Source organism: Dromiciops gliroides, chromosome 3 (assembly GCF_019393635.1).
Source record: "Dromiciops gliroides isolate mDroGli1 chromosome 3, mDroGli1.pri, whole genome shotgun sequence".
Taxonomy (NCBI): Eukaryota; Metazoa; Chordata; class Mammalia; order Microbiotheria; family Microbiotheriidae; genus Dromiciops; species Dromiciops gliroides.
Window position 1 is genome coordinate 538,430,890 of NC_057863.1, and position 12,004 is coordinate 538,442,893.

Below are 12,004 nucleotides of genomic sequence, written 5' to 3' on the forward strand. Positions count from 1 at the left end.
GACGGCATAGGTGTGAATTGAATTTGAAGGGATGATATCTTTTAAAAATAAAATTAAGGGGTGAGAAGAATGCACTGGGAGAAAGGAAAAGGGAGAGCTGGGATTGGGGTGAAGTATCTCACATAAAAGAAATAACAGAAAGCTTATACAGTGGAGGGGAAGATAGGGGAGGTGCTAGGGAATTAGTGAACCATACACTCATCAGAATTGGCTCAAGGAGGGTAGACACTCAAGTGGGTATAGTGATCTATCTTATCCTGCAGGAAAGTAGGAGGAGGAAGGGGTTAAGGGACTGGGTATGATTGAAGGGAGGGCAGATTGGGGGAGGGGGCCATCAGAAGCAAAACACTTTTGAGGAGGGACATGTTGAAAGAAGATAGAAAATAGAATAAATATCATGGGGAGGGAATAAGATGGAGAGAAATACAGTTAGAAATAGTAAATGTGAAAAAAAATTGAAGCAAGTTTGTCTGACAGGCCTCATTTCTCAATCATTTAGAGAACTGCATCAAATTTGTTAAAATAATAGCCATTCCCTTATTGATAGATATTGAAAAGATATGAAGTTTTTAAAAAATGGTCTAACTCACTATTGATTGGAGAGATGCAGGTCAAAATAATGCTGGGGTACTACCTCATACCTATTGAATTGGATAATAGGACAGCAGAGGGAAATAACAAATGTTGTAGGTGATATGGGGGAAATGAGACATTAATGCACTGTTGGTGAAGTTGTAAACTGATTCAAACATTCTGTAGAGCAATTTGGAACTATGGCAAAAGGGCTACAAAACCATGCATACTCTTTGACCTAATAATACCACTACTAGGTCAGTATCCAAAAAGAGATAAAAAACGAAAAGTTGAATTTGAAACTGAGGAGATGCCCATCAATTGGGGAATGGCTAAATAAATTGTGCGATGATATTATGATTGAACACTATTGTTCTATAAGAAATGATGAGCAGGATGCTATCAGAAAAACTTGGAAAGACTGATGTGAGCTGATGCAAAGTGAAATGTACTGTATACAAAGTAACAGCAATATTGTAAGATGATCATCTGTGAATGACTTAGCTGTTTTTAGCAATACAATGATCCAAGACATCTTTGAAGGACTTATGAAAAATGCAATCCATCTCCAGAGAAAGAACTGATGGTAACTTAATACAGATTGAAACATATTTTTAGTTCCTTTTTCTTAAGTTTTTTTGGTCTGTTTTCTTTCACAAACTGACTAATGTGGAAATGTTTTGCATGACTATACATGTATAACTTATATTCAATTGCTGGTAATCTTAAAGGGGGTGTGGAGGGAGGAAGAGAATTTAGAACACAAAGTTCTAAAATATCAATGTTAAAATTGTTTTTATATTTAATTTGGGGGAAAATAATATTCTGAATAAAAATAAATTTAAAAAAAAAAACTTTTGTGGTGTCAAGGGAAGCTCCAGACATAAATTCAGAAGAAAATAATGACTCAAAACATCTATAAGCAAAGCCCCAAAGAAACATGCAGCTTAGATACAAGTCCAACCATAATTTCTTAGAATAATTAAAGTGAGAATTTTGGAAAAGTGGTAAAAGCGGTATAGGAAACAAATAAGAAAATAAATGAGAGCTAGGGGGAAGATGGAACAAGAGAATTAACAAGTTTGCAACACTAAATATAAAACCTTACCTAAGATAATAACTCCCTGAAAATTAGAATTGACCAAAAAGAAGGTGATGACAACATTGCACATGCAAAAATATTAAAACAAGGTCAAAAGATTGAAAAAATAAAGAAAATGTGAAAATACCTCACATAGAAAACAGATGAAGGGGAGAAAACTTTAAAAAACAAAGGACTATCTGAAAGCTATGATCAAAAAAAGAACCCAGATGTCATATTTCAAGAAATCATAGAAGAAAACTGCTTAAACCTCCTATAACTAGAGAACAGAGTAGAAAATAAAAGAATCCAGAAGCCACTTACTAAAAGAAACCTCAAAATGAATATGGCTAGGAACATTATAGCCAAAATCCAGAATTTCCAAGTCAAAGAAGTACTGTAAGTAACCAAATAAAGAATGCATGTGCCAAACAGCCACAGTGAAGATCACACAAGATTTAGCAGCTATCACTATAAAGGTACAAAGTGCTTGTAATATGATATTCCTGTAGGCAACCAAGAATATCTTAGCCATCAAAATGAAGTAAAAGTAAGGAGGGTGTGGAGGGAGGAAGAGAATTTAGAACACAAAGTTCTAAAAAATCAACATTACAGGGAGAAATTGATCTTTAATGAAGTAGAGAACTTTCAAGCATTTCTGCTGAAAAGACCAGAGCTGAATAAAAAAATAAAATTACGTTATAAACACAGGACCCAAGAGAAGCTTGAAAGAGTAAACATAAGTGAGATCATAAGGGACTAAACAAGGTCAAATTATTTGCATTCTTATGTGAAGAGTTGATATATGTGGCCCCTTAGAATTCTAAAATGATTAGGGGTCTAATTAAGCAAAGAGCCTGGAAGTGATTCTTTTAAGTTTTGATTATCTTAAAAAGAAAATAAAAAGAATGGGGGAAATGAATATACCAGGAAAAGGAAGAAGGAGGAGAAAGAAAAAGGAAATTATGTCACATAAATGGGACAAATAGAAGTAGAGTGAACAAGGAAAAGCCTATACATCTAGGAGAGGGAGTGGGAAGGAACAAGGCAATACTTGAACTTAATTGTCATATTATCTAGTTAAAGGTGAGAAGAATACACATACAAATACATGTACACACATTTAAATACAGAAATATATTTCACCCAACAGGAAAACAAAAGAAAATGGGTTTAAGGGATGCAGGGATGAGGGGATAAAAAAAGAAGTTAGATTAAGGGAGGAATTAGTTAGAAGCAAAAGAAACTCTTAAAGAGAGGACAACAAAATAAAGAAAGAAAATATGAAAGACTAGGAAAGAAGGAACTATACATTTAGCAATTATAGCTATGAATGGGATGAGTTAAAACATAAAATGGAAGAAGATAGAAGAATTATTGGAAATCTAAATCCCATGTTGTTTGCAAAAAACACACTTGAAAGAGACACACGGAGTTAAAATAAAGGGCTAGGGCAAAATCCATTATGCTTCTGCTGAAATAAAAAAAAAAGGCAGGGATAACAACCATAATCTCAGACGAAGAAACAGAAAAAAATTGACCCAAATAAAGACATAAATAGGGAAACTTCATGTTGCAAAGAGATATCATGAATTAATTAATTAATATAAATACTAACTATACATTCAAAAGGGACAGCAAAATGATAATAGTACAGAACCCCAATATACCTCTCTCACATTTAGAGAAATCTAACAAAAATAAATGAAGGACCTGAGTAGAATTTTAGAAAAGTTAAATATAAGAGACCTCTTGCTAATATTGAATGGGAAAAGAAAAAAGTATATCTATTCTCAGTTGTGCATGGCACCTTCACTAAAACTGATCATGTTTTAGGGCATCAAAATTTCATAAATATAGAAAAAAGTAATTTTAAACGCATCTTTTACTTACTAAAATGCAATAAGAAATTCATTGAATAAAAAAACCTTTGAAGTAAAGATTAAAACTTAATTTGAAACAAAATAATGATCCTAAAGTATAGGTGGGTCAAAGAATAAATCATAGAAACAATTAATAATTCCATTAAATATAATCACAATGAGACAAAATACCAAAATTTTGAGGATGCAGTCAAAGCAGTACTTATGGAAAAGCTACATCTCTCTAAACACTTTCACCATGAAAACAGAAAAAGAGAAGATCAACAAATTGAGTATTGAACTAAGAAAACAATAAATTTACAATCTTCAATTTCCACCAAAACAGAAATCTTGAAAATCAAAGGAGAGATTAGTAAAAGTAAGTGCCCCCAAAATCATTGAATTAATTTTTTTAAAAGACCTTAGGAAATTTTTTTTTCAAAATCAAATAGGTAATCCATTCGTTAATGAGATTTAAAAATGGAAAAAAAATAAATTACAAGTATCAAAAATGAAAAAAGTTAATTTGCAACCAATGAAGAAATAAAAGAAATTTCTAAGAGCTATTTGCCCAACTATATGCTAATAAAATAGATGATCTAAATGAAATGGATGAATATTTACAAAAATATGTAAATGTCCCTGATTAGCAGAATAGAAAATAGAGCACTTAACCCTTAGAAAATAAATTGAACAATCCATCAATGAAAACTCAAAGAAAAAATACCCACAAGATGAATTTACAAATGAAATGTACCAAACATTTAAAGAACAATTAATCCCAATACTGCATAAACTGCTTGAAAAAATACAAAAAGAAAGAATCCCGTGAAATTCCTTCTATAACACAAATATGGTCATCATCTCTAAACCAGGGAAAGTTAAAATAGATAAAGAAAACCACAGAGTAATATTCCTAATGAATAATTATACAAAATATTAAATTAAAATAAGAAAAGGGAAGGGAAGGGAAAGGGAAAAAATAATATATCATAAATATCATATATAATAAGTATGCTTGGTTTGTACCAGGAATGAAGAGCTAATTCAACATTAGGAAAACTATAAAAATAATTTACCATATTAATGATAAAAACAACAAAAATAATGATTCTATCAATCAATACATAAAAGTTTGTGACAAAATATATTACTCATTCCTATTAAAAAAATAGAAGAATCTGGAAGGCATAGCCAAGATGGCAGAGTAAAAGCAGAGTCTAGCCTGAGTTCTTGTAAATTCCCTTCTAAGCCACTTTAAAATAATGCCTCAAAAAAAATTCTGGAGTGATAGAACCAACAAAAAGATACAGTGAAACAATGTTGCAGCCTAAGACAACTTAGAAGGTTGACAGGAAAGTCTGTCTCATGAAAGTGGAGTTCACTCCAGCAGAGGCCCCACCCCAGCAAACAAGTAGTGAGCATTGGAGGCAACTGAATCAGTGGTGGTGAATTCCAGAGCTCTCAACCTTGAGATATTAAGGGGGTCAGACAACTGGTTAGAAGGAGATTACAGGGAGTATATATTATAGGAGACTGCAGGATTCTGTTGCATTGCCCATATAGGGATCTAGGACAAAGGCCCAGGTCCCAGTCCTAGGTTGAGGAGGATCATTAGCAAGGGCTCACAGCCACAGGACAGCAGGGACCCTGGTTAAAATTCTGGGGCAGAAAGGAGTGTTTGAGGTCACTCACAGACCATAGCATAGGCCAGGAAAGTAGTGACCACACTTCTCCTTATATCATACCACCTTGGAATAACAGAAACTTATAGACCCCCAGAACTAGCTGTGAAAACAGCAGCACAAAAAAGCTAAATTTTGAGACAGTGTTCCCTCCACCATAGGAGAGGAATCCAACTTTAGCATAAAGTTAAAAGACAAAAAATAGGCTAGAAAAATGTGTAAGCAACCAAAAACTAAAAGAATCTGACCATAGAATGTTACAATGGTGACAGGAATATAAAAATACAAACTCAGCACAACATCAAAAATGCTCCATGCATAGCCTCAAAGAAATATGTGAATTGGTCACAGGGCCAAAATTATTTACTGTAAGTGCTCAAAGGGGATTTTAAAAATCAAATAAAAGAGGTAGAGGAAAAGTTACAGAAAGAAATGAGGGATGTGAGATAATTATCCAAAAGTTAACAGTTTAGTAAATAAAACATGCAAAAAATAGTGAGAGGTGGGGGGAGTACAAAAATTCACTAAAGGAAACATCTCCTTAAAAAGTAGAATTGGCCAAATGGAAAAGGAGTTACAAAAGTACAGTGAAGAAAATAATTCCTTAAAAATTAGGATTTGGCAACTGGGGATTAAAGGGCGATAAAGCTGTCCATACCCTTTGACCCAGCAATACCACTTTTGGGTCTTTTTCCCAAAGAAATCATGGAAAGGGGAAAGGGACCCACATGTACAAAAATATTTATAGCTGCTCTTTATGTGGTGGCAAGGAATTGGAAGTTGAGGGGATGCCCATCAATTGAGGAATGGCTGGACAAGTTGCGGTATATGAATACAATGGAATACTATTGTGCTGTAAGAAACAATGAGCAGAAGTTCAGAGAAACCTGGAGGGTCTTGCGTGGGCTGATGATGAGTGAGATGAGCAGAACCAGAAGAACATTGTACACAGTATCATCAACATTGAGTGTTGATCTACTGTGATGGACTATATTCTTCTCACCAATGCAATGGTACAAAAGAATTCCAGGGAACTCATGATAGAAGAGGATCTCCAAATCCAGGAGAAAAAAAAAAAAAGAACTGTGGGGTATAGATGCTGAATGAACCATACTATTTCTTTTGTTTTTGGTGACATTGTTTTTTCTATTTTGAGGTTTTTCATCATTTCTCTGATTTTTCTCTTATAACATGACTAATGAAGAAATAGGATTAATGTTATTATGTGTATATATATATATATATATATATATATATATATATATAAAACCTATATCAAATTACCTGCTGTCTAGGGGAGGGGGGAGGGAGGGAAGGGAGGGAGAAAAATCAGAAACTGGAAAGCTTGTGTAAACAAAAGTTGAGAACTATCTCTACATGTAATGGGAAAAAATAAAATACTTTATTAATTTAAAAAAAAATTAGAATTTGGCAACTGGGGATCAATGATTCCATGAGGCATCAAGAAACAATAAAATGAAATCAAAAGAATGAAAAAGTAGAAAAAATGTGAAATATCTCATTGAAAAACAACATAACTAGAAAATAGATCCAGGAGATATAATTTTTAAATTATTGGACTACATAAAAGCAATGACTTTTAAAAGCCCAGATATCATATTTCAAGTAATTATTATGGGCATCTAGGTGGCACAGTAAATAGGGCACTGGCCTTGGAGTCAGGAGGACCTGAGTTCAAAAATGGCCTAAGATGTTTGACATTTCCTAGCTGTATGACCCTGAGCAAGTCACTTAACCCCAACTATCTCACAAAAAACCCTCAAGAAATTATTAAGGAAAGCTGCCCTGATATCTTAGAACCAAAGGATAAAATAAACACTGAAAGAATCCACCAAGCCCCTGCTGAAAGAGATCACAAAATGAAAACTTCCAGGAATATTATAACCAAATTCCAGAGCTCCCAGGTCAAGAAGAAATTTTGCAAGCATTCAGAAAGAAACGATCCAAATATCATGGAGCTGTAGTCAAGATAACACAGGGTTTGGCAGCTTCTATATTAAAAGATCAGAGGGCTTGGAATAAGATATTCTAGGGGGCAAAAGACCTAGGATTACAATCACCTACCCAGTGAAATTGAATATAATCCTTTGGGGGGGGGAATGGATATTTCATGAAATAAATGGCTTTCAAACATTCCTGGTTTTTAAAAAACAGAGCTGAAAAGAGCATTTGATTTTTCAAATACAAGATTCAAGAGAAGCATAAAAAATTAAACAGGAAAGAGAACTGATGAAGGAGTTAATAAAGCCAAACTGTTTACTTTCCTACATGGAAAGATGATACTTGTAACTCCTAAGAAATCTATCATTAATAGGGCAGTTAGAACAAGTATACATAGATAGAGGCCATGGGTACAAATTTACTATGATGGGATGACATCCAAAAAAAATTATGGGTAAGCAAGAGGAATGTACTAGGAGAAGGGGAAAGTGAGAAATAGAATGGAATAAATTATCTTACATAAAAGAGATAAAAATAGCTTTTATACTGGATGGGAAAATGGGGAGTGGCAAGCAACACTTGAACCTTACTCTTATCAGAATTAGCTTAAAGAGAGAATAACATAACACTCAGTTGGGTATAGAAATCTCTTACCCTACAGAGAAGCAGGAGGGGAGGGAGATAGGAGATGAGGAGGCTGATAGAAAAGAGGGAGGGCTGGGGAAGCAGTGGTCAGAAACAAAACACTTTTAAGGGAGAGAGGGAGAGAGGGAGAGATGGAGAGGGAGAGGAGGAAGAGAAAGAGAGAGAGGGAGGGAGGGAGAGGGAAAGAGGGAAGGAGGAAGGAAAGGAGGGAGGGAGGGAAATGGGGAAAATAGGATAGAGAGAAATAGTTAGTAATCATAACTGTGATTATGAATGGGATGAACTCACCCATAAAACAGAAGTGTATAGCAGAGTGTGTAAAAACCCAGAATCCTACAATATGTTGTTTACAAGAAACACACTTGAAGCAGAGTCACATGCAGAGTAAAAGGAAGGAGCTAGAGCTGAATCTATTATGCTTCTGCTGAAGTAAGAAAAAAAAATAAGGGGCAACAGCCTTAATCTCAGACAAAGCAAAAGCAAAAATAGTTCTAATTAAAAGGGATAAATAGGGAAACTACATCTTGCTAAAAGGTATCATAGACAATGAAGTAAAGTCAATGCTAAACACATATTCACCAAATAACATAGCTTACAAATTCTTAAAGGAAGAGTTAAATGAGTTATAGAAAGAAATAAACAGTAAAACCATACTATTGGGTGACCTCAATTTTCTCATCTCAGAAATAGATAAATCTAACAAAAGATAAACAAAAATGAATCTAATCAAATGAACAGAATTTTATAAAAGTTAGATAGACAGAATTTTGGAGAAAAGTGAATGGGAAGAGAAAGCAATATGCCTTTGTTTCTCAGTGGTACTTTCCACCTACACAAAAATTGACCATGTATTATGGCATAAAAGCCTCACAGCCAAGTGCAGAAATGCAGATACACTAAATGCATTGTTTTCAGATCATAATGTTATAACCAAGAAAATAGATTAAAATTAATTGATAATTAAAGAATCTAATCCTAAAGAATGAGTTAAAAAACCAAATCATAGAAGCAATCAATAATGTCATTAAAGGGAATGACAATGATGAGAAAACAAACCAAAATTTGAAGTATGCAGCCAAAGCACTGATTAGAAGGAATTTTATATCTCGACATGCTTACATCAATAAAAGAGAGAAAGAGTAGATCAATGAATTGGGCATACAACTGAAAAACCAGAAAAGGAACAAATTAAAAACCTTCAAGTAGACTCCAGATTAGAAATCCTGAAAATAAAAAGAGAGATTAATACAATTGAAAGTAAGACAACAGGGGGCAGCTAGGTGGCATAGTGGATGAAGCACCGGCCCTTTATTCAGGAGGACCTGAGTTCAAATATGACCTCAGACACTTGACACTTACTAGCTGTGTGACCCTGAGCAAGTCACTTAACCCTCATTGCCCCACAAAAACAAAAACAAAAATGAAAGGAAGAAAACAATTGAGGTAATAAATAAAACTAAAAGCTGATAGTATGAAAAAATAATAAAATAAATACCTATAGGCTAATTTCATTTTTAAAAAAAGAAAAGAAAATCAAATTACCAGAATCAAAAAATGAGAAGGGTCATCCCTCCCCCTCCAGGGGAGTTTCCACACCTACCTCTTGCCGTACATGCAAGGAACTCTCCCAACCAAGAAGTCTTTTTGCCACTTTAAGGAGAAGGGGAAAACTCCCTTTATTTTTTGAAAAGAAGACCTTATACCTTCAAAAGATACCTACAGAAGCCCAAGGGACCCCCCAGCAAGTGTGACAGACACCAAGAGGATAAGAAGTTGTTCTGTGCTAATGATAAGACCCTAGTCTGTGTGTCCTGTTCACAGTCCCCGGAACACAAGGCTCACAACATCCTCCCCATAAAAGAAGCTGCGAAGGATTATAGGGGAAAGCTCTGGGAGAATCTGAAACATGTATATGAAAATTTAAAAGATGTTCACAAGCTAATTATTGATGGGAAGAAGATACCTCGGACATGGGCTGTTGTGTTGACAGAACAATTAGAAATGACAAGAAAAACATTTGAGCAAAATTTTCAAGAAATAGGTGAATTCCTGAGTGAGCAAGAAGAGGAGGTCCACAGTCTGGTGGAGCTGGATGAGGAAGAGAATGAAATGTTTGAGCAGCTGAAGGAGAATGAGGAGCTGCAAGTAATCCAAAACAGAGAGAAAAAGAGGATGAGCAAGCTCCAACTGTTAGAGTACAGGAATGACCTGAGGGAGATGGGCATAGCACTGGAAGAAAAGGCTGTGATGGCAGATATGGACCTTCTGCAGGATTCAGAAGACATATTGAGCAAGAGTCAGTCGCTGTTGCTTCAAATGCCAGAACCTTTCACACCAAAATTGAGTGATTCTTATTGCATGCATTTAAGACAATTTCTGAGGAAATTTCAAGAATCGCGACTGTTGCAATGTAATTATCCATATGAACTACCAGATGATGACAGAAAGAGGACTTTCACATTTGCAGATCTATCCTCTGGTCAGATGTATGCTATTTATACCTCTGGAAGTCTCCACTACATGAATGGGAGAGACATATCTATTACCCAACTGAGTCTGAGTATGGATGATATTTCTGAGGAGGAAGACTAACCCCTTTTCAACTGTTACTGTTTGCCAATTGAAAGGGAGTGAGCTAGTAGTGACTTCTCTCCTAACCCTTCAATAGAATGGCACTAGGTCAGGGTCCCAGACAAACCAAGTAGAGATACTTCAGGATGATCCTGGAATTATATCCCACTTTTTAATCGTATGTGTAAAAGGGAGCCTAGTTGGAGAATTGGAAGCTGAGTGCTTAAGTTTTTGTTAAAACTGTAAATACATTGTCTATTCCTATATTTGACAAATGTCATCTGCTACAGAAAAGCTGTAAAAGCTTGCCCATTTCCCTCTCTGACTTCAATTTATATACTATGATAGCATCTGTGGGAAATGAGTATTGGACTTGGAATGAAAAACTTGGAATCCCACCCTTTGGTAACTATATGTAGCATAAACAGGTTGTGCCACAGGTTGATTCTTAAGAGTGACACAGAATATATGTTAATAAATTTTTTTCTTTTTTCCACCTGTAAAAAAAATGAGAAGGGTGAATTAAAAACCAATGAATAAGAAATTCAGGCAATTATTAGAAACTATTTTGCCCAAGTATATTCCAATAAATCTGACAGTCTAAATAAAATGAATGAATATTTACAAAAGCATAAATTGTCCAGATTAATAGAAAAGGAAATAGAGTACTAAAATAACTCCATCTTTGGAAAAAGAAATTAAGCAAGCCATCAATGAGCTCCCTAAGAAAAATCCCCAGGACCAGATGGATTTACATACACACACAAATGAATTATTATATTATATAAACCATTTGGAAAAATAGGCAAAGTTGAAGTGCTACCAAACTCCTTTTATGACACAATTATGGTACTGATACCTAAACCATGAAGAATAAAAACAGAAAGTGTAGACCAATTTCCCTAATGAATATTGATGCAAAATTTTTAAATAAAATACTAGCAAGGGACTGCAGCAAAATATCACAAAGGATGATGGGATTTATACCTAGAATGCAGGGCTGGTTCAATATTAGGAAAACTATTGGCATAATTGAACCTATCAATAACAAAACCAACAAAAAACACAGTTGTTTCAATAGATGAAGCAAAAGGTTTTTCGACAAAAATACAACAATCATTCCTATTAAAAACACTAGAAAACATAGGGGGAAATGCAGTTTTCCTTAAAATGATAAATAATTTTATCTGAAACCATCAGCAAGTATTATCTGTAATGGGGATAAGCTAAAAACCTTTCCAGTAAGATCAGGGGTGAAGCAAGGATGCCCATTATGAGCACTATTATTCAATATTATACTAGAAATGCTAGCTATAGCAATCAGACAAGGGAAAAAATTGAAGGAATAATGATATGCAGTGAGAAAATAAAACTATCACTCTTTGCAGATGACATGATGTTATACTTAGAGAACCCTATGGAATCAACTAAAAAACTACTTGAAATAATGAACAACTTTAGCAAAATCACAGGCAAAATATAAACCCACATAAATCATTAGTCTTTCTATATATTACTAACAAAGTCAGGCTGCAAGAGATAGAAAAAGAAGTTCCATTTAAAATAACTTCAGACATTACAAAATGCTTGGGAGTCTACCTGCCAAGATAAACCCAGGGATTATA

The 12,004-nt window shown here is 34.5% G+C and overlaps 1 protein-coding gene across 1 annotated transcript in view; it reads left to right on the top strand.

Annotated features, from left to right (window-relative positions):
- LOC122747908 (putative tripartite motif-containing protein 49B) overlaps window positions 1-10,487 on the top strand; it is an 82,298-nt gene extending 71,811 nt beyond the window's left edge. The window contains 1 exon segment of the mRNA XM_043993690.1: window positions 9,466-10,487. Within this exon segment, the coding sequence (XP_043849625.1) occupies window positions 9,466-10,487 (1,022 nt within the window).
- The last annotated feature ends 1,517 nt before the right edge of the window (window positions 10,488-12,004 follow it).